This window comes from Paramormyrops kingsleyae, chromosome 1 (assembly GCF_048594095.1).
Source record: "Paramormyrops kingsleyae isolate MSU_618 chromosome 1, PKINGS_0.4, whole genome shotgun sequence".
In the NCBI taxonomy this organism is placed as follows: Eukaryota; Metazoa; Chordata; class Actinopteri; order Osteoglossiformes; family Mormyridae; genus Paramormyrops; species Paramormyrops kingsleyae.
In genome coordinates, this window is record NC_132797.1 from 67,687,685 (window position 1) to 67,711,653 (window position 23,969).

Below are 23,969 nucleotides of genomic sequence, written 5' to 3' on the forward strand. Positions count from 1 at the left end.
TTACAAGCAGGATTTGACAGTTTATCCGTCTGCCTAAAAACAAACAGGAGAAATGAGGTACTGTATCATGGTATGTGCAAAATAATGTGCTTAAGTGATTATTGAAAGCAGATGGGTGGATCAAAACAAGCTGAAAAAAGGCACCCAAGGTATTGGATAATAAATCTGTATTACTACTGACCACATCACACAGCATGCAGAGACACATCTGGTCCTGGCAATGAGCTGATAGAACACAAAGTCCAGTGCTGGCTTCAGAGAAGAAAATTTATATGACAAATAAAAACGGTGAAGAACAACCAGGCAGCTTCAGTGAAAGCAGTACGACACCAACCCACTGCAAACTGATTTATTCACAGACTCTTGGGTCTTCTTGAGGAGATGGCAGGTAAATGTTATGTTATGCTAATTTCAGTCGGGGTGACATGAACATACGGTGCATAGAGAGCCTGGAATTTGTCCTGACCACTTACTTCATTTGGAGAATGACTACTTAATAGTAAGGGTGACAGCGTATAATACACAGAGTGCAGCATTTCACAACTACAGCTGGCTAGATCTGAGCGGATCGGGGGAATCTGCAAAGCAATGACTCTCATGATGGCGACCTTGGTAACAGCAGACAGGAAGATTGGCAATCTCAAGGCGACATTTCTTAAATTAGAAATTTGTTTTGACTAATTCAAATTAAAGCAATAAACATGTCTTCCTACAAATTTCAGTGCGCTACTGATTAATATGCTGCGCATATTTTCATCTTTTGGACCAAAAAGATATACATTGTTTTGTTACAGACCATTGATTTTTGATGTCTTGGATAAGCACTAGCAAATATGCTTTAATAGGATAATTACATTTCTTCTGAAATAACAGCAAGTCATTCCCAATAACTATAATAATCATAGCGATAGTCAGTCATGTCAGAATAACAACAGTAAATGACAAATTAAAAACATTTGAAAAGCTTTCAGACTTCATTTACTGTTTACAACTGTTTGATGAAGCTTTATGTAACAGTCATAAATGTATCTCTATGAAATACATACAAATAATACTGTTATATTAGTGCTACCCTTTTAAAAATAATTATAAAAAAAAAATCGGAGTAGTAGATTAGAACTGTGTTTAAAATCTCAAATCGATTGGGGGGGGGGGGGGCAGTAATCTGTACCTTGTGTGATCAACCAGAGACATGGCCAATATCGGCTTTACTGAACTGAACTGACTGAATACTGAATAAAACAGTGGCCAGATTGTGATCTCAGTCTGCAGCGCCACTGATAATCCAGTGATTAAAATGCATTGGAAACAAAATAAAATCCCTTCTGTCAACAGTTTTTGAACATGTAAGAATAAATAACATTAAAAAAGTGAACAAAAACCCCCATTTCTGCAATGTCAAATATCAATACACAGCCGGTGTGCATGAAAGATCTGGGATGCCTTCATTAGATTGTAAAAATAGGCGCTGCACAAGAATGCTTCAATGGTCTATTTAAAATTTGACTTGAAGTATATAAACCGAGAAATTAATGAGAAAGAAAACATGAAAGGGAAAGCCAGACTGTCTTAGCAAATGCTGCCAGGAGCTTCGGGTGTGAAATGGTCCTTACAGCTGTGGAGGGGGGCGGGGGGGTCATCGAGTAGTGATGTCTGCAGTAACTTCCACAGACAGGGCTAGTCAGTGTTCGTCCAGAGACACTGGTCCCGGGAGATAGCCGTTGGTCCCGTTTGTAGCGTCGGTAGTGCCGTGCTGGAGCTTCTGAGCGACGACGGGGACGTCGTCCTCTTCAGAGCTGGACTCTGTGTGAGTGTGGGCGTCTTTCGACACCTGGGTGAGACACAGCGAAGAGACTGCTCATGTCCAAGGTCTCTGTTTAGCTGCGTCACAAAGGAAATGATATCACAGCATCCTGGAAGATGACTGGAAAGGTCCACAAAACATAGGGATGATTTATAAAGTGCTGATAAAGTGTGTTTATAATGTGAACAAAAAAGTTCTATATTGCTCAAAAAGCTATTTTACTGTGTTTCAATCTATAAAAAGTTAATAAGCGTGAACTGACAAAAATTCATGCTTATGAATTACTAAATTAACAAGAGTGCTAAAATATTATGTACTGAATGGGTAAATGGAGAATCTCAAGGAGCAGTGTTACTTGCAGTCAAATACTGAGGACCCATGCTATCAAGTGCATTCCATGGAGAAATTCACATGCACCCAACACACGTATACCCCCACACAGAAGAACACACATGCAAACCCACTTCCACACTCCCTTCCAAGCACATGCAACAATTTTGGATGTCTGTATATCTGTTTTATTTTCTTTAATTCTGGTTGTGTCTTTGTATTTGTCCATTTTTGGTTGTATTTCAAATGCTGTTTTATTTTTTTTTTTATTTATTTATTTTTTTTCTCCTTGATATGTGCTTTTTACGTTACTATTGTCTTTCTTAGCCTCTCTCCCACTGTTGTCTCCCCCTTTGTTTGTGTTTTTTTTTTTTTTTTTTTTTTTTTTTTTCTTTCCTTCTTTTCTCCTCTATCGCCTCCTTTTTCTCTCTCCCTACCCCTTTTCTTCACTATCACTCCCTTCCGGACAGCTCGGCAACTGGAATATTTCACATGTGTTAAAAATAAAATACAATAAATATACAAATAAAAAGAAATCAACCAACATGAAGGGCCTATACAGAGTCTATAGAGCCCCTCATGGCAAAGCAAATATGTCTGACACAGCAGTGCATTCAGACCATTATTCTGCTTGCTAGAGCTGCCGGACAGGACACATTTAAAAAAAAAAAAAAAAAAAAATACTGAGGTTGGACTTCCTGTCCTACTTACATGTAAGGGATTCCACTTCCCCGCCTTTGAAGAGAAAAAGAAATGTAAAAGCGTGTTATAGGAACGCCGCAGTAACTGTCCTCACCTATGATCACATGACAAATTCACTGCTTCTGCTGTGTTGCTGAGGTAAACATACAAATCCATTCAGTTTCATTGTCTTAAAGATGTCTTCTTAATTAGCAAAGATTAAACATTCAGTTATTACCCAGTAAACTTCTACCAATGCAATAGATATAGATGCTCCTCACTTTACCATGGCTTGACTTATGAGATTTCCACTTTACGATGGTGCACATTCATCTTTTTCAACCTTGATTTTTTAATCTGTTCCCAGGCCAGCGATATGCTGTACGACATTTTCTACCGATATCGAGCAATGACAGCATCCACGCAACATCTCTGTAGCGCTTGTGAACGTAAACGGTTAGTGTTTAACAACGTTGAAAATTTACTTTTCAATTTCCAGTATTTAGTTACAGTAATTATTAATTGCCATATTCAGTGGCAGTTGTTATTTATTTATCATCCATACTTAGATTACAGTCAAACAACTTGTCTGCATTACTCACCAGTACATATACTGGTAAATATGTACTATTCATAACACAGTACAACATATCTCCTAGTAAGTACATCAATTCGTCATTCCCAAATTCCACGTAACGCCACCTGGAGGTTGTGCAGGAACACTGCACCGGCTGTGCATAATGCGGGAATGCTGAGCACTCACCTTGCCCCTAGAGACAGCCCTGCAGAGAAGCCTCACTATGAGGTAAAACCAGAAGACATGCAGCACCTGGAGTAGCAGCAACAGGGAGTTGAACACCCACCAGGAAGGGTACGGGCCTATGATCTCCCAGCTTTCAAACAAGGTGGTGTTTAAAACCCTAAAGGAAAGAAACAACAGTCGCTGACCTTTGTGATGTGACCTTGCACTGTGGCATATACTGATGCACACATGTGCACAATGTCAAGCATTTTTCTTAATATTAAGGTAAAGGTAAATTTTTCTGAAATTTCTTTCTCTTGTATTACAGATTATGGTCAGTGAATTACACATGATGTCCAACAATGTGACCATGAAAAAAAAATAGTAATATGAAATATGTTCTGTTGGTCAGTGTACACAATTGTGCAGTAGGATTTGCTCATGGTCATGGTTATATTTAATGAAAGCTTCCTTTTTGGAAATACTCCTAAGTAATGTTTCATTATGTATGACAATAAGCAAAATATGTACTGTGCTTGATAAATTTCTTATTCATTACATGCTTAATTAGAAATATTTAAAATTTCTGTGCCTAAAAGAAGAGGACAAATGGGTTTTTCTCCCCAGGGTATGATACACAGTCATGTACCTTCTGAGGACAACAATAAAAAAAGGGAAAAAAAATCCTTCCTTCCCAAGTTTTGAAACCATGGCAACAGAATCGTGCTGGTTTACACTGAGCATGCATTTCAACAAAATAATAAAAAAATAAGGACACAGGGATTAAAATTATGAAATCAAGATCTCAGAGGTTCTTACAGATCTTGTGAAAGGCATGATGCCACCATCCGCCCCGAACATCATTGAATGTTAGCATGATTTGTCGCTCTCCTGTGTTGGTTCATGAGACCCCTGTTTATTGAGTAAGTAAGTAGACAGGTAGTAAAACTACAGGTTTGAACCCACACCCCGCCCCCACCCTGAGGTTTGAACCCCCTGCTGCCAAAATCCTGTCGGTGGGGTGGCCGGACACCCCCTGACAGTTATTTTTGGCTACATGCTTGGAATTCAGCACGTATCGCTCAGGACTTTAGCACACGAGGAAGTTTAAGGAAATGTACCTTCTTGCTTTCTGCAGCTGGAGCGTGTTAAATACAGCTTGGGTATCGGCTCACTAAAATGCAATAAATGAGAAGCCCCCCCCCCCCCCCCAATTCATAGTGCAGAGCTGCTTAGAATTGACTGGGGTGCAGTAAGAGCACAAATAATATGACATACATTGCTGGGAAAAATAACTGTCAGTAGTCCTCAGCGTGGATGGCTTTTCACAATTGGCTGCTCGCCGACTCGCACCCTCCCCGTGCGACACGCTGAGTAAGAGCCAAACAGTGAGCTCCGTCTCAACACTGGCTAACAGGAAAGTCCCTCATATTCAGCTACCGAACCCACACCTGCAAAGGTCGGACGGGGGATCCGTCTCTGATGTGGGTGCATGCAGAAGGCAGCATTTGCTGGGTACCTAGGAAACCGTGACTGTAGCCTGGCTCTGTCTCACTGACAGTCAGCGAGGAGGTGAGTGTACAAAATACAAATATGCATACAAGCATCAATGTCCCTGACGAGTATAAATGCAAATACCTTGCACTTAAACTTCCAAATGAGCTAATATCCATAATAAACCATTAAAACCATTTATCCAATGCAGGGTCACTGGGAGGGGCCTGGCCCTTAAGTCAGCCAGCATAGGTCATAAGTCAGGGCGACTGGCTGACAGGCCATCGAAATCCTTCACTGCAGGCATTTCAGACACAGCAATTCACCAAACTGCACGTTTTGGGGACGAAAGCAGAAGAGACCCGTCAAGCGCATGCAAAAGCCATAAACAGTGGAGATAGGATTCAAACCCGCACTTCAGTCTCCCTATATAAGCCACCCTATATATTTTCTATTTAACCCACTGTTAGAAACCTCTGACAGACCTTTACACAAGAATACACAATAACAGGGCTGATGGCATACGTTAAAACATATTTAACAGACGCTTTTATCCAAAGCGAAGCAAGTAAGGCACGTAGCTCACTGCAAACTCGGCAATCATTTAGCTAGGCTGAGCTTCCAATGAATCCCCAGGTACAAGTGTAAGCAGTATTGGGGCAGAAGCTACACTAATAAGGTTATTCAAGGACCAGAAGTGCAACATAAGAACATTCAGGGAACGTAAACAGGCATCAGGCGAGTAGAGGAAGAGTGTGGCGGATATTCATATGCAACTACTGATGGTTCCCGGAAGATTAACATCTAAGAGTGGGCATCCCAAATTAATTAGCTTTACATCAAAGACATTATGTGGCAGGATGGCTGTTAGCTTAAGGGGGGGCGAATCCAGCTCGTGCTCTGCGCGTTTGCGGGGTACGTTCTCCCCCGTGTGCTGCACGTTTGCGGGATACGTTCTCCCCCGTGTGCTGTGCGTTTGCGGGGTACGTTCTCCCCCGTGTGCTGCGCGTTTGCGGGATACGTTCTCCCCCGTGTGCTGCGTGTTTGCGGGGTACGTTCTCCCCCGTGTGCTGCGCGTTTGCGGGATACGTTCTCCCCCGTGTGCTGCACGTTTGCGGGATACGTTCTCCCCCGTGTGCTGTGCGTTTGCGGGGTACGTTCTCCCCCGTGTGCTGCGCGTTTGCGGGATACGTTCTCCCCCGTGTGCTGCGTGTTTGCGGGGTACGTTCTCCCCCGTGTGCTGCGCGTTTGCGGGATACGTTCTCCCCCGTGTGCTGCACGTTTGCGGGATACGTTCTCCCCCATGTGCTGTGCGTTTGCGGGGTACGTTCTCCCCCGTGTGCTGCGCGTTTGCGGGATACGTTCTCCCCCGTGTGCTGCGTGTTTGCGGGGTACGTTCTCCCCCGTGTGCTGCGCGTTTGCGGGATACGTTCTCCCCCGTGTGCTGCACGTTTGCGGGATACGTTCTCCCCCGTGTGCTGTGCGTTTGCGGGGTACGTTCTCCCCCGTGTGCTGCGCGTTTGCGGGATACGTTCTCCCCCGTGTGCTGCGCGTTTGCGGGGTACGTTCTCCCCCGTGTGCTGCGCGTTTGCGGGATACGTTCTCCCCCGTGTGCTGCGCGTTTGCGGGATACGTTCTCCCCCGTGTGCTGCGCGTTTGCGGGATACGTTCTCCCCCGTGTGCTGCGGGTTTCCTTTGGTTCCCTGGTTTCTCGCAGCCCACAGATACATAATTAGGCCAACTGGCGCCTTTAAATTGTGAATGATTATGAACGTATGAGTGTGGCCAGTGAAGGACTGGCATTTCATCCATTATTCTGGGATAGGTTCCAGACCCCTCCCTGCAACCTGGGAAGATGGATGGATGGATGGACGGATGGATGGGTGGGTGGGTGGATGGATGGAGGTAAATACATCATTGTACTTCACTTACCAGATAGGATAAACACCCAGTCTGGAACTTACAAAGACCAACGCAAACATGACAAATATGACATTGCATACTCTTTGGCATTTTGCGTAGTTCGCCATTTTAGCTGCCTGCAAATGCATAAAACATAAACACGTTAATATAAATTAAAGGGGGTATCTAGAGGCTGCACAATTAACCTAAAACCCTCTCCTCAAGTCAGCAGCCTAAAAACAGAGATGGATGTATAACACATCGCCCCTGGAAAGGCACTATTTTGTTTAAAACAATTGTTCTAGGTAATTTCAAAAATACAAAAAATGCATCATGGGTAGCATCACGATATTAACACATTGTGTATAATAATAATGGTAATAATAACAACAAGAATAATAATAATAATGAATAATACTAATAAATGCACTGTGTGGCCCATGTGACACATGTCCTGAAAAGCACCACGCAGATCCTGCCGTCTCCGACAGGTACAGACACACGGGTACAGACACACAGGAGGGCTCACCTCCATCAGGACGTCAGCAGCATCATGGAGACACATGACCAGGGATCCCACGCGCACCATGTTATTAACATAGGAGAAGGTAACCAGCAAAATGGTTGCCAGGTGATGCATCAGGATGAGTAAAAAGTCCTGGGAGAAGCAGACAGAGCAGGAGAGGGGCCCTCGGTTAAAGGTACTTTTATTATATTAATCTGAGGGAAACAGACTTAGTTCACATGTACAGCGAACATTAGAGACCTTTTTTGTGTTCCCTGCGAAGTCCTGATAAGACCTTTACAATTCTGCAATTACCAGCATGATATGATCACATTCCATTTCATTCATGGTATTTTCAAAAAGTAAAAAAACTGCCATGAACCAAAGAAAGGTGACGGAATGTCAATACACAGAAAGTGACATTTCCATTGTCTGCAGAGTTACAGGAGGATGGGCTGGACTTGTTTATGTTGGCCTCAAACCTGGAGAGTACAATGTTTAATTGTGGGAAACAGGGGCTTTCTTAACACGGCTATATGTACATGTATTTATTTGATGCTGTTATCTAAAGTGATGCACATTTGAGAAAGTAGAGTCAGACTGAATCCTTGAATTAAATGGCTTCTTGCTCAAAGGCCAGTGGGGTCCCTATGCCAACCACAGGATTTGAACCTGCAACCTTCTGGATCACAGGCACAATGTCCCAACCCACTATGCCACACACTGCCCTGCCCCCATGACATGACTATTAAAATAACCTCTTTCTGGTTTCTAGAACATCTCTGGGGATCCGTGAGGTCTCTTTTTTCATTTGGCAGAAGGGGAGACAGCTGGGGCAGCTAATATGGGATGCCAGTGTGTCTCTGCTCTCACATCTCAGCATGTTTCAGGCCCTACTCCTCTCCAGTCTAGGTACTGTGTCTGATCAGGTTGCAGTAATAGGTGATTGAAACAGTGTAGAGAAGCACAGTATGGATGATAGTGCAAAAGGCTTCATAGGGAGGCAGAGAACCAAGACAGGATTTGGAATTTTAATTACTAAAATTTGTATATTCCTCCCACGATGCTGCATAGGATAAGAGGCTAGAAGATTGGAGGCTATTCATACCGTTGCCCTGATACGTGGCATGATTTTTAACAAAACTGAACTTTCACTATGGGCAAGTTGTCAGCAGTGCCAGTGATGTTCACGTAAATCCTACTCACACAATGCAGATGAGAGCCAAGGTAAGGTAAAGCAGAATTTCCATCCACGAACGTGGAGAACTACAGTTTTACAAATGACGACTTAAGAGGCAAAATATAAAAATCTTAATTAAAACCCCATTTAAATGTCTAACTAAAGTTCTAAACTTAAAAAAACTTAGAGAAATTGTTCTAGACATAAAAAGGTACAGATAATTAATTTCATTTTGTGGAAGTGCACACTTTGACACCCGTACAGGGATTTTCATTATTAAACCGAATATCTTTATAGTGTACAAAAGAACAGAGAGCATTCCAGATAAAAGCCAAGAAAACTTAAATATTCAAGACCAGAGCAGTTGTCAGGGACAACTTGTTTATTCCAGAGAATAAAAATTAAAAAAAAACTAAAGAAAAACAAACCGCAGTGAGCAGCAAATGGACCAGAAATGCCAGATGAAACATCGGTATCAGACACATTTTCATAAATATATAAAAATGCACCTTTCAATTATCATGGAGATATTGGGTCGAGGACACGAGTGAACTGCATCATAAATGAATGACATTCACCTATTGGTTTGGAGATGTGGGAAGTTCTTCTAGGAATATAGATCAGAAACATGCGCTATTTATGAATTCGCGAGGTCCGAGCCAGGATGAGCCGCCGTACCTTCTTCCTGATGTCTGTAAACTGCATGAACAGCATGGATAAATAGAAGGAAAGCTGGAGGACATAGTAGTAGTGAAGGTCCACAGTCAGAGGCTGTGAATGAATCAAACAAGACACATAAGCAGACCTGGATTAACAGAAGCTCCAAAGGTGGACTTTTACTAGAGGAGACACTGAAAAATATCAATATTCTCACCTGATAAGGGTAACTGTACCAGCAGTATTTGGTATTCCATATCCATGTGGTCTCAATAGGAAAGAGAGAGGGTACATGAATATAGATGTAAAAACAGTCTCATGACAGTGTCATAACAGTGTCATAACAGTCTCATAAGAAAGGAAAACGGGATGTGGCAAATGCAGACTTGTGTTACAGCATGATACACAATTCTATTCAGGTTTCGATACTAGATGTTTGGTTGTTAGCAAAATAAACATTACAAACTTTGGCAATTAATTACATAGTGATCATAGTACAGCATTTGGTAACAGTATAGAGTAAAAGACTCGGCACATCAGTAGCCTGGGAGTGAAAATTCCGATGTTTGTCGGTCTGGATGAGCTTAGCGAAACGTGTCACCCTGCACCACAAATTTGGGCTGTGACATCCGTGACATAAACTGCCCATATATTGTAGCTTTTACTTCATAAAATTTCATAACAATAAATCAAAATCTCCTAGAGCAGCCGTGTTACACCAAGTCAAGGAAGCAGAGTTAAGGAACCACTGCGGCCTTTAAAGTGGAGCAGAATCTGCTATACTGTCAATATTGAATGCAAAGAACTTTAATTATTTAGACGAGCGGCCTGCATGAGTATGCATATGGTCTTCTGACACCCCCAACCTCTTCCCCCCCAATCTGGTGACTGGTCACACCACTTCAAGTTAATAACTAACTCGGTCGTGTATTTTTAGGATGGACTTACTGTGAAATTTTTATTGTGTACTACCATTGCCATTAACACGAGTATAAAATACCTTGCAAGCCTGATCCTGATTATCTTCCACACATAGCAAGATTATAATTCATAGCATTTTGACTGTAGATGGCTGTAAGTTACAGAAGGGGAGTTTCAAGGATGAACCAATTGTCTGGAGAAATCCTTTCAGCCTACAAGATGATGTCATCTCTGGGCCATGATTGTTTACACAGAATTATTTCAAGGACAGTACTCTATAGGCTTGTGCTGGGGAATGGACCGCCTGCCCTGTAATTTTCTTGACAGAATTCAACCGGATGAAACACGTATCCGCCAGAGTTATGGTACAGATGAGCGAATGACTGAACAACGGCCTTGAGGAGCTGGTTAACTCTATCAGTCTTACGAAAGGCTGCACTGTAGATTATGATGCTACCCCATTCCCAAATATCTGTGTGATATGGTCACATTCCCCCTCTGTAAGCTTGTTTTAGTTGTGGGCAAAAAAAAACCTCACCTCTAATTCCCTCCCACTGATGACTCTCAAAGCAGTCCGAGACATTCAGAACCACTTGATAAAATTGTGCTTTCTGTTGCTTAACAACCAGTCAAAAGCCACGTTTCCTGCCTGCGGGGGCTTTTTCGACCCCCATGGCAACCTTTGTTTCAAGCACCTGCATCTATTGTCAGATAAACCTGTACTGAAGTAACGCACTTCTGGATAAATTAGCAGGGACACAACAATAAAAAAAATGGAATGTCAAAAATACAATGCAAGTTTACATAAAAAAAACCCTTATGATTTAGCCATTTTCTCTGAGAATGGTTTTTAGCATATATTGCAATTGAAATGACACTTTACTTAAAATAAAAATTTATGGAGAATTCATTGAAATTTAAAAGATGATATTTTAATCCTAAGGCAGATAAGTAAAAAAAAAAATGAGCAAGAATAAAGGCGAACAATTATTTAAAATAAGAATAAAACGTTTCAGACATTAAGCTGTGCAGATGTCTTGCAGGAACGACAGTGATGGGGCCCCTGGTCGTTGTGGCAGAGGCGCTGGTGCCCTGCGGCTAAGGAGGCTTCACCACGGCGCTTACATACAGGTGCTCGCGGTTCTGCAAACCCGCTAGTTAGGATGCACAGGCACGACTGGCCGATACTGGCCAGACCGATCCTCCGTTTCCTTCATTTTTTTGTAAGTTTTCACAAGATAGAAAGGCAATACGCGCTGGAAATATCAGCATGAATAATTAAAAGTGGATTTGCCGACCACGTTTCATCCCTTAAATCTGCCACCAAAATAAATAAATAACTCCTCCTTAGCCGTGCCGAATGGTCAGTCGATAAATGCAGAAACATGAGACTGAGCTCGCTGACAAGCATGGGCGTATCTTTCATAATTAGTATTCGGCTCTGGATCCTGTTTGGGTGAAGCCTTGTCGAGGGGTCTTCTTCACACAGTGATATTCACTCACCATAACCTCAGCCTGCCTTGTTTTTCAACAATTTCACATAATGCAAGTTTGATTTTTGACTTGGCCATTTAATGCAGATTCTTTCAATAAAAGACACAAAAGGAAAAATAACAATACACTTAATAAGCTGTCAAGTAATTCTGCTAAACCGCACGTAACAGTCTACAGATTCTACCATTCAGATTCAACCAGGCTGATGCAATTATGCAGAACTCCTGTGTGACAGCATGACAGGACATTTCAAATATGAACAAAGTTTAATTTTTTCAGTCTGAAATTTGAACTGAAAATTTTTGCCCTTACTTTGTTCAGGAATTGTACTCCGTAGGTGAATATGTAGAGGTAATACGTGAATCTCCACCTGTATTGAAAAAAAAAAAATGTGGAATTCAGCCAATAAGACGTTACAGGCTAGGAGACATTACAGCTGTTAGTCTCCTCTTAGGCCTCAAATTAGTGCTCGGGGCTTTTGACGGGTCCTTCTTCTGTCTTTGGAATAGAATAGAATAGAATAGAATAGAATATCTTTATTGTAAACGCTAGCGCCAGAACAGATCTGACCAGGGAGCATGCAGGATAGAGCGGGGGGTAAGCAGACAATCCACTGTCATGCCCCTGGGGGAGAATTTGTTTTAGGACAAGCACCTTTATTAAAAATATTACATTAAAATAAATGAGGTGGATTTTGGGGGTGCACAATACCCCATGATACCTTTCTTGTCACTGAACATGTACAACAAAACCATGGACCACAGACCCGATCTGAGGGAGGGTCATTATTTCAGGGCAGAAGTATAGGCCGTATTCACTGAAACAGATGCATATTACAGACACATGACTACAGAACACTTGTTTACTCCGACATGACCTTCCTCCTCTTCATTTTTTTTTGTAAATAGTCAAAGCCTGCACACCACGCGAAGCATGTTGAGATTTGACTAATGTTGTTGATGACATGATATTACATATACAGCCTAAACAGCTGATTGCTAGATATCACATCACAATACTCAGTCAGGAACCAATATCATTTGCTTTGTCTAACAATCATGTTTATATTTTAGAAACACTGCTATAATTTCAGATTTTTATTACTTAAGTTAAAGTAGCAACAGTAAAAGTTGGTCACCCTGGGGTTGGGGGGTTGGGGGGTTGGGGGGGCGCTGGGTTCAGAAGAAGCCTGTCATGCCCTTGCCAGAATCTGCCACTGGCCACAAAGCGAACATGGGTCTGCAAACACACTTCTTCTGATGCTCTACCAAGCCATCACTGTACATGGAGCCCTTCATGGTGCATATAAACTTTCCCTTTTTTTCAGGTCATTCTCTGGCCTGAACTGTGCTGAATACTGGACACTGAATATGAGTATTGCAAAGGTTGTACGTGCATTTTTAAGTGTACATTTCAAAGAAAGGAAAAGTTCTGAAGGTTTGGTACTTATCTGAGGCTTCTGGGGATGATTCAGGCTATACTTAAAAAAAAAAAGATTTAATAAGTGCAAAAAATTGTAAAAAACAAAAAATACATGCCAAAGATAGGAATACCAATATCTGTAAATTGCTTCATGGTGATGTTTGCTAACACAGTATGAACCAAGTTCTCTTTGTATGAGTAGAAGCTTTCAGCTTTGTCATTAATTCCATTACTGTGTCAAGCTGCATGACTCAAAATGATGATGGATAAGGGAGTGTTTCCAAGGACAGCTTTTTGTTGCACCCGACGGCCATGTGACCTGAGACAGTTAGTTGCCCCCTGTTTTTATACTGCAAAACGGGTAAGGGAGCATTTCCAGATTCAACCACAAGCATCCTGTGAATTTTTCCTTCACCCACCCAGGAAAACCATGCAGGATCACTGCTTTATGACAGCCTGGCCACCTAAGTCCTGGATAATGGATCCTGGATAATGTCTGAACTTAGTGAACTGACTCCTTGAAGAGGGACTGCTTCTTGTTGCTTGGTAACAACAAAGAAACATAAATCATCAACCAAACCCCAAACCATGAGCTACAGTGGATGAGTGAAACAGACATTATGATGGTTTACTTGTTAATTGGTTTAACAAATTCCGGATTTAGGCACATACGGGTCAGCCAACCCAAGTCAGAGAGCCTCCCATCAAGCTGTCAGGTGATAATATCTTTTAATTTCAAGCTGGGGCTTAGAACTGATGATACAATATAATGACAGTTTCCCCACAGTAATTCCCACTCTGTGCACGGTGCATCTTTATAAAAAGCACACAATTCTGTTGCAGGCTACAACATTTTCAGGGTGTCAGACTGCACATATGCTGCCACAACTTGCTTTCTCAAGGTCTGTGTTCTTGGGGGAGTTGCCTCGTCATTGTATCCCAATGCACTGCCCCACAGCCCCCAAAGGGGGCGCCATTACTCAAGCAAACCCTACTTAGATAGTCAAAGTGATGCTGCTCATCCCAAGGCCTGCCTTCTCTTCATTTCCTTTAGAAGTCCAGACTGTCATCGACGATTCCAGTCAAATCCTCTGACGCCATATTTAGTCTTAAACCAGACATAACATATTGATTCCTCAATGTCCACAGTGAAGCACAGGGAACATCCTAAATGGCAGAGCAGACCTCTCTCTCTCTCTCTCTCTGTCTCTCACTCACATGCACGCACACACACACACACATTTGTATTCATATCATTGTGGGGACTCTCCATTCATTTCTATGGGGAAAACTCTAATCCTAACTTCACAACCTTAACCCCTACCCAGCCCTAACCTCAACCATAAGCAACCAAATGAAATACAAGGTTTTTTTTTATATCATTTTTAGCTTTTTGATTGCATTCTCAGAGCTTTGTGGGAACCTGAAAAATGGTCCCCACAACATCAAAATGGCAGGTTATCACATTGTTGGGGACTGCATGTCCTAGGACAGTGGGAGGTAACCCATGCACTCGGAGTAAAGACGCCTCAGGCAGGTCATGGACCACCACATGTGTGTGCTTCAAAAATGTGTCCCCCACCCCCGCAAAAAAAAATAAAAAATAACCGCCCAGTGATATCAAACAGGGTAAAACCATATCTGACAAAGTGCCAAAGCCTGAGCCTTTCAGATGTTGATAAGAAGCTGGAAGCAATTTGGCCTCAAAAATAATAGAAGCACAGGAAATAAACCTCAGAGGGACTTGAAAGTGTGTTTACTACTTGGGTGTAACTGACAACCACAGAGTCTCTTCTCGATGCACACCAGGACATTTACCTCCCCTGAGCTAAGGGCCCTGCTTCTTTTCTAGCAATTAAGATGTTAGAAGTTTTGAAAAATAGCCAGATTCATATTGACAGGATACCACCAGGACAATCCAGCATCGATACCCTCCCCCTGCAAGAGGCAGCATAATCATTTGTTTTTAATATTACGATCCCAATTCTTCATGCCACCAAAATGCATTACTGTCAGTAGAGATGCTCCGATCAGCATTTTTGGGGCCGATCACCGATTACCGATCACCAAGATCATGATCTGCCGATTGTCGATCACTGCCGATCACAGAATGGCAGGGGAATGGGAATCTTTTATCTATAATCTAGCAGAGTTTGCACCATTTGTAGAAATGAAACTAACTCTAAATTAACTATATTGAAAAAAAAATAAAAAACTGTAGAAATAGGCTACAGTCAAGATCTTGAAGAATCAAGCGCTTGACACTTGGCGCCCCACACTGAAGGAGGGGCAGTGACACTTTGGTCAGCACTGTTGCCTGACGCCTCCAGGGTCAACACATGAAATGTTCCCAGAGAGCAGAGTGGTTTAGTTTCTCATACTCGCGCATATTCAGTTGTATGGCGTGTTCTAAGATGCCTAATCATGTTAGTGGTGTTAAAATGCCGTTGCTTGCTTCCACCTCGAGGGATTTCATCACGACATACATTGCAAACGGCTAACTTTACGTCTTTATCGGACACTTTGAAAAACTTCCAGACGGGAGAACTCATGTTCCCACTAGTAAGCTCCGCTCTGCTGTTGTTTACCTGTGCGCCGTGCATGCACGTGTGAAAAAGTCGCGAGTAATTTACGTCAAGTGATCGGCTTTTTTGATCGGCGCTTTTGGGGTTCACCGATCAAGCTATTTTTAGCCAATATCGGCCGATCATGATCGGTGGCCGATCAATCGGAGCATCACTAACTGTCAGCATATGTTAATATGATTAATGCAACAGCCAGCCGTCCACAGCAATGAATTTATGCAAAATGGATCTGTTCCAACAATAATTTAAGAATCCCAGCCTAATTTGGACTCCTTTTTAATATATAAGGATGTAAACTACACTGATGCAAGGTTATGTGGAAAGGTGGGCCCACAGAGACGACTTCCAGCCTACAAAATCCACAATGCAGCTTTAAAATAAATAAGATCAAGACGTAGCCCTAGAGGTGCTGTGAGATCACGGCCTGGTCTGTCCTCTTTCTGCATGTAATGGAAAGCGCTGCAGTTTCCCAGTGTTGCTGGAGCTTACAGCCATATGCTTAGCCCACTGAGCGCTCCCCGCCCCACTCCCCATTCACTCACTCACACGACCCCCCCCCCCCTATTTCCTGCAGTTTCCCCACTGCTGGCAAAACATGTCTAATAGAGACTGAGACTTTTCAGTCGCTTACTGCTTAAAGAGTGACACTAATTTCGATATTTGGGATCACTCCCAAATAGCCCAGTTCGCTCTAGCTATGTCAATGGTTTTTCTTCATTTTTTGCTAATTTCTGTTGTCACCAGTTTGTACAGCCATAACACTGAGCAGCTAATTCAATCTTGATGATGTGGGGGCCCCATTTTTTAACCCCACTGACACAAACAAGAGGGAAAGGGGGGAAAAAAAGCTGAAGATTTCTAACGTGTTTTCACTACAGAATTATCCATAAATGGAATTTCCTTAAGAAACAAACGTGCATTGAGACATCTAAGAACCTACTGCTCGCATCTGAAGTGCCGTATGAATGGCTAAAACAGCTAATAAAAAGGTAGCTAGTGAGTAAATAAATAAAATCAGTCAATCACAGGTGCAAAGGATTTCTTTCTATCAACATTTGGCCCTTGTGCTCGAAAGCACAAACCCAAATGATCGCTCAAGTATGCCGGCCATCCGATTCTGCCCAAGTCTGCGAAGCAGGCTCAGAGATAAGCCCTTGGGGCAGGAATTAAAGGAGCTTGCTGCTCTCAAACATGTCTGACAGCATCAGGACGGCTTTCCCGGTGCCGTGTGACGGGTCAGACGTGTCTGCGTATCCTTCTGAGACAGTGATGGAAATTTACTGCTGGCTGTGCAAACTCTCCCAGAAAGAGAAACCCGGGCTCTGTGCTTACGAAGGTGGCTTCATTACATCTCCGTGAGACCTACTTTCCAAAAGAGGTCTTCTTAATGCCTATTTATGTTTACTGGCTTTATAACATAATTGGTTTCTAAATAAATGCTTTCTAAATTAGCTATACTGGTATAGGGAATTTTCATTACCCCATTTATCTGGTGGGTTTATCCAAAGTAACTTACAGAATAGAGAAGGGTTACAATTTATGTGTGCCCCCCAGAATCTGAACCCATGACCTTTGCATTGCTTAGCACAATGCTCTACTTGTCGAACGGCAGGAGCTCAACACTTCGCTTTTAGTGTTTGGTGCCATTGGTCATAACTGTTTATGAGCTCTACATTTTCTAAGGAGCTCTGCCGGTCATTGGTCATATCTGGCCCAATGATCATCTTTGCCTCAGCAACTGCTGTCATTTGTTATTCAAAGCTCCTTCCTATTGGTCACAACTAAACTCAGCCCTTTTCCAGTATGACTTGTATAATCAAACATCTGCAATACTCTGGGTTACATTATTTCAGTAACTGGCTGATATTGATATGCAGTGAACCCTTAGCTTCCTGTTAGCAATTAAAAATGAATCCAGTTTAGCTGGTTTTTAGTCACCACTCCAAACTTGCGCAACAAAACCACCTCTGTGGCCACTGCAGGTCAGCTGGTGACTCCTGACAAGTCTGACAGTACGAACAGAGTCTCCTACATGCTCTCGCAGAACAGTGTCAGGGTGCTGGGCTTCTCCTGGTTGCGCCGCTGTCGAAACCAGCGCTGAATGGGCCGCACGTCCCAGTCAAGCTGCTTGGAAAGGCCCTCCAGCCTCTTCTCGTCCGGGTGCTGGACAGGAGATAAGTGGACTTGAGTAGAATGACCCACCAACGCTGACCGACCGGGGTGCTCTCAGAAAACCAGAATGTTCACAGAAAGAAAATAAAAGTACATTGGGAAGACAGTGACACACCGAGTGAGGATGAGCTAGAACTCAGCCTTGCTGAATTCGCAGCAGAAATGTGACAGGCACAAAACACGGGCCGCCTGCTGACAGAACTATCGGGTCTCACGAAGCGGTGAGCATTCCGGAGAGGAGCAATCTTATGCTGGGTTATTCTAAAAGCGAACCCATTAAAAGTTGCCAAGGAAGCCCCTTCTCCATAGCCAGAAATAACCCCAAATGCCTCGGGGGAGAGGCCTACATATTAAACCAGCAGAGTTGGGAGGGTGGTCTAAGATTTAAGGTCTGCAATGGCAAGGATTATGGCCCAATTGACAATTATCCACAATAAGATATGCATCCTCTAATGGGATTTGAAATGCTGTTTGACGCTGTAGTAGTATAAGAATATAAGATCTGGAAAACTTACCTCGGAGAAGCTTAATGAAATGTTAAATACATTCAATGCTGACTGCACTGTAAATAAATAGGTTTATAGCATTACCCTGCCAGGGTATTCTGAAAAAGTCTGGCTCTGACAGAACTGCAGTCAGCAGAAAGGTCGATAGATAATTAACCCACCTTCAGAATCACTGATGGTTCATTTAACGATGGTAAAACTGCATGTTTATAATTTAGCTGCCAGTCGAAAGCTGCTCCTACCTTGGTGATTGCAGTGAAGACCTTCTCCAGAATGGCATTGTGCTGGGCTCTCTGCGGTCCATTGCCTTGAATCTGTAATCCTAAGGCACAAGGCCTTGCGATAAACCTGTATGGAACAAAAGTGTGGAATTTAATGTCGTAAAGCTTATAAAGCACCATTATATACTGGCTAAAGTGTTAGGAAAATTAAGAAACTAATGTTACAATAGTAAATCTGAATCAAATATAAGTCAACTTTGTATAATACTAAAACAGTTTAACTAGTATTGCATAACCACCAAAAAAGTATGTTTTAAACCTATATTATTTTAATGTACTGCTGGGTGTTATGACCGGAAAAAATTTATCACGGTATTTAACATACTGGTGGTGTAAGAGGTTCACTCTTACCTTGGCAACAAGTGTTTAAATCAATACAATTCATTTACAAATGTTTTCATTACTATAAAAAAAAACATTTACATTTAGCATGATAGTACCCAACATATTTTATTAGATTATTTGTGTATATTCAGCTAGATCAGGGTTGGGCAATCTTATTCATAAAAGGCCCTTGTATATGCAGGTTTTTGCTGCAACTCCCTAATCAGATTACTATTTACAGGACTGATTGGCTGAAGAGTCCTCACACCTGGGTTCAAACAGCTGACCTAAAGGTTACTCCAAAAGCCTGCATACACACCGGCCCTTTAATTTAAGATTAAGATTAAGATAAGATTGCCCACCTCTGGTCTAGATAGTGACATGTTTTATTTTTTGTATCTGAGAAATTAGTTTGGTAACAACATATTTGCTTAACTGATATCATTTTAATAATTAATAGAATAGAATAACTACTGTCATTGCACACTTTCTTGCACAACTAAATTTGAAGAGGACGTGCTTATATCTAGTCATTACAACATAAAAAACACTTTAAAAAAGAATTAGTAGCTATAAATAGTCCTACTATAATGATGAACAGCTACAGTATATATGGATAATTGTTTTATTATAAAAGTTATAACTGTGAGTAAGAAGGGCACACACAGTGAACAGGGGTCCCCTCTCAACAGACTCTGCACAGCGACCCATAGTGTTTCTGGCAGCAAATTATATTATATAATTTGGTGCCTATTAAAGCGTTACAGCTGTTGCTTCAGCTGTGCTATGGTATGGTGCTATATGAAAAATTCATACTGCATGGGAAATGAAAACCGGAGTACTGGATGAACTGGTATACTTCCCAGCACTATTTTAATGTTAAAAAAATTGTGATAAAGTAAAATGCAACATCCATACATTCATGTGATGAGTGAATTCAACCTACTGTATATAGAAAAGTGCTAAAACTGAAGCTCACTGTATTTACAAATAAGAAATGTTCATCGAAAACGGCACATCAGTGTAGGCCTACTGGTGTTTAATGCATCACAATGGTTCCATTTTTAATTTAAACATATTTCTGCATCAATGCACTTCATCTTAAAGGATGTTACAATTGACCTGGGACACTGTTGCAACTGTAAAACCTCTTCAAATATACACTTTGAGCTTATTATCATATTTAGCCGCATTTTGATGATGTGGGAAATAAACCAAAAGATGGGTTTAACTTTTTAAAATTTTGTTGGTCTTGTGCAAATTCAACAAAAGAGTAATTGAGTGAAATGCAAGAAGTATCCCCACCATCCCTAGCTAACCATATTGGAGTTGTATAATGCATAAACGTATTACAATAGTTCCATTTTTACTTCAGCATATTGCTGCATCAATGCACTTTCTGTAAAGTCTGATCTCTTCTCGCCATGTAGGACATATAATGACAGTTTATTGATTTCAGTTAGAATTGCACTATGAATTAGCTGTTCCTGTCATCTTCGTATAATTAAAGCAAAATGCCACGATTTGAAATACTGCTGGAGAAACAAGATGTACCTCATGCGGAACAAAATGTACAACGAGTCAGACAATGATTTCATCTACTGTCATTTATGCATGCATGCAATTCAGAAAACACAGTTTATAGGGGATGGTAAATGGAAAAACAGAAACATAAAAGACAAGCAGATTTAGATCTCAAATGTCGTTAGGCCATGCTATCAGTCCAGACGTCTTGTGGTGTGTCTATAAAGAGTTTGACGCTCTCTAAATGTCAAGGCGCACGTCCATCATAAATAAACCGAAACGGTAGACATTTTATACATGGCATACAGACTTAAACTTAAACAGGCCTGTAATAAGCCCAGAATATAGGCTGCCACAACACCACTAGTGAGTCAATAGCCCATTAGGACTATCCACAACCAGATATAAAGGATCAATGCTCTTTCTCATTAAACAATTAAAGGTCCCACCAAACTGTTCACACTCAATCCCGGGATAGTCACAGCACTGGACAGAATGCTACACATTCAAAATTCCAGAAACAAATGAGTGTTCTTCAGTCAAGAAATCACTCCACTACACAGAACAGTACAATCTAGCAATACAGCACATCTCATCAATAATAAGGCATGCCACCTCAGCTGTCCTCTCCAATATTTTGACAAGGACAATGAGTAAATCTGGCGTTTCCCACCCGTGTGCCAACTATGCAATTTCCCAGTGTTGGAATGCACTGCAAAATCTGTAAAAAGCACCCAAATTGAACAATGGGGTTTGGTTTGCCCCAAAGACTACATGTTAAATGCTTAAAGAGATATTCTTAGGTGTTCATTCCAAAAACTCAGAGTATCTAAACTAAACTATACTGATGCATGGCATCTGTGTGCAAATATGTGCTTTTCACTGCTGTAGGCAACAACCATTTTCAATATTGCTTGGCACCGTTCATTCCTCTTTTTTATTCATCCTTTTCTACAACTGCCTGTTTTGTGCCTCTACTGAGAGGCCTTTATTTGCCACATCATCATACAATAAGAGCAATTTAAGTAAGAACTGGTGAAAGAAAAAAGTAACAATCAAAATATAACCCCGACCAACACTTATCATGCAAACTTTGTAGATTTGTACATACTGTATCTGAAAACATCACAACTAATACATATTTAGCCTGGTGACTCTTCGGAGTTCATAAATTCAGAAAAAAAAACAATACACTTTTCATCTAAAGTGGATTAAAATAGAGGTGTTTGGGAGGTAAATTAAAATTGATTTTGTCCCTCATAGCAGATGGAGTTTTATGCACAACAGATCGAAATGTGATTACATGTAATATGGTGAGCATCAGCTTTGTAACTTACATTCCTGCTACTCCCACCATAAGCAAACAGGATTAAAAAAATGGGTCTCACAGTAATAACCATTCAGACTCTACAGTGCAGTTTACTATAAATAGAGCCTATATTGAATTGACGGTGTAGTACTTTCAAGCTTTTTTAAGAGATTACATTTTCGTTTGAGGTCTAGCCGCAAACCTATTTTTCCAACTCCTGCAAACGTCTCGTTCAAGAAGCAGCACCATTGCTCAGTGTAATTAAAATACATGCTCATCCACATTTATGCACAGCTGAGATACTATAAAGATGAAAAAAATATAAGGACATTTTATCCTGAGCACCAAGCCCTGCAGATCAGAAGCAACAATTCTTACAAGTGAACACTTTGTGTAAATATTTTGCTACTTTTCACTGCCAAACTGAAACATATAATAATAACACATATTGGTAATTTCCCCTTTGATAACATGAGCGTGTTGTAACATTTCATTGACAAAAAACTTAAATGCCAGTTAAATCCTCATTTCAAAGTCTCTTGTTAGTGCAAGCATGGCCAACTTTGAAATTATCTGCAGGAAGACAACCAAGACTGAACAGCATTTCAGAGACAAACATCTTGAGCATCGTCATCATCTTCTAAAGTAACACAAATAACACATACATGAACCTTTGAAGATGACCCACAGAGATGAAAATTCAATATACAGCAAGTCGCAAATAATCAACCTGTTGACACTGGTTGTTTAAAAAAATGCTGTTTTCCTACACAGGAAACTGCATCTTCACTAAAGTAAGATAAATGAAAAAGTCGGGCCAATTGTGCTTTTAGAAGCCTGACTCTATACAATATATCCTAATTTGGTTAAATTCCACATCATGAATGAAATATATCGCCATAATTACTGCGCTAAACATCGGCTACAGAAACAGTAAAACATCACTTTGAGGCACTACATATGTTAACAGTGAGTTCAAGCTTGATATCATATTTTGCATTAAGTCAACATTTATGGTTTATGTTTTAATTTAAGTTCCTGAGTAGGCTATTAATCGAACCATAACATCTATTCAGTCGGAAGAACCCGAGACATTATTTTAGAAGGAACGTTTAGCAGATGATGTCTTGTAACCGAGATGTTTGAGTAGGAGGATTGAAGTCGACATTTCAAAACTGTATCTTACACTATTACTAGAAAAAAACAACTGTTAGAAAATGAATTTGGAGGTCTTAAGCTGCTGATATTGCTGTGCTCTTAATAAATAGACTAGTACTCATCTATCAATATTCCAGGAAAGTCAAAGAGTTCATAATAATCCCAGAATAGTATATAAGAATAGCAATCTTTGAGGTACTAGATCATAGAACTCACTGCCTGGGTTATGGGCATGTGCGTGCATGTATTGATTCTCTAGAGTCTACTATAATTTGCCTAAAATTGCATAATGTTCCACAGGGAAAGAGCGACAGAAGGTGAAAGGGTAACGTGATAGGAGAGATGATTACAGGTTCACCTGAGATACCCTCTTCTATCTTCTCAGGGACCACACCCATGTGTTTGAAATATTCATACAGTCCAACATGCTATAGCATCCACCCTTTCAAATACTGTGAGGGTGTCTAAACGAGGTTCTGCAAGACCCACAAAACTGACTCGAAAACATAGTACAAGCAGTAGTACAAGCAATCATTGAACAAATGAAGCAGACTCATTATAAACAAATCACAATGCATTAGATCAATAAATGCAATCATTTAAGTTAAAATAACAGCAGATGGCTGTTAATTTAACAGGTGCAGGTACACGAACAACATGATTCATTAGCACAAACTACTCACCGGAGAGAAACGTTTCTTGATTTCTTGTACTTTCTGAAACATTGGAATAGATCTGCAGCTTGAGGTGCATATTTCTTTTTTAGCTGATGTAGCTAATCTTATACTATATACTATATACTGTAGTATAATATACTGTAATGCGCTAAGTTGATTTGCCAACCATGTTTCATGTCACAGTGCAAACGCCTGGGATGAATCCAAAAGGCTCCCTTTGATCGATGGTAAAGTTACAATAACAATTCATCTTGCTAAATTGATGTTGTTTTTACGTATAGCCTACTGTGAAATGCTGGCG

The 23,969-nt window shown here is 41.1% G+C and overlaps 1 protein-coding gene across 2 annotated transcripts in view; it reads right to left on the reverse strand.

Moving 5' to 3' along the window:
- LOC111836391 (ceramide synthase 6) overlaps nt 1-23,969 on the reverse strand; it is a 26,689-nt gene continuing 2,720 nt past the window's right edge. The window contains exons 2-11 of one of the 2 annotated variants that reach the window (XM_072718279.1): nt 18,638-18,743; nt 17,750-17,880; nt 12,023-12,080; nt 9,513-9,563; nt 9,317-9,409; nt 7,483-7,611; nt 6,984-7,090; nt 3,679-3,735; nt 2,846-2,869; nt 1-1,831 (exon numbers count right to left, since the gene is read on the reverse strand). In XM_072718279.1, coding sequence (XP_072574380.1) covers nt 1,678-1,831; nt 2,846-2,869; nt 3,679-3,735; nt 6,984-7,090; nt 7,483-7,611; nt 9,317-9,409; nt 9,513-9,563; nt 12,023-12,080; nt 17,750-17,880; nt 18,638-18,743 — 910 coding nt within the window. In that variant the 3' untranslated portion in view covers nt 1-1,677. Of the gene's footprint in view, nt 1,832-2,845; nt 2,870-3,578; nt 3,736-6,983; nt 7,091-7,482; nt 7,612-9,316; nt 9,410-9,512; nt 9,564-12,022; nt 12,081-17,749; nt 17,881-18,637; nt 18,744-23,969 lie in introns of both variants that reach the window. The other variant, XM_023797649.2, reaches the window with a different exon arrangement.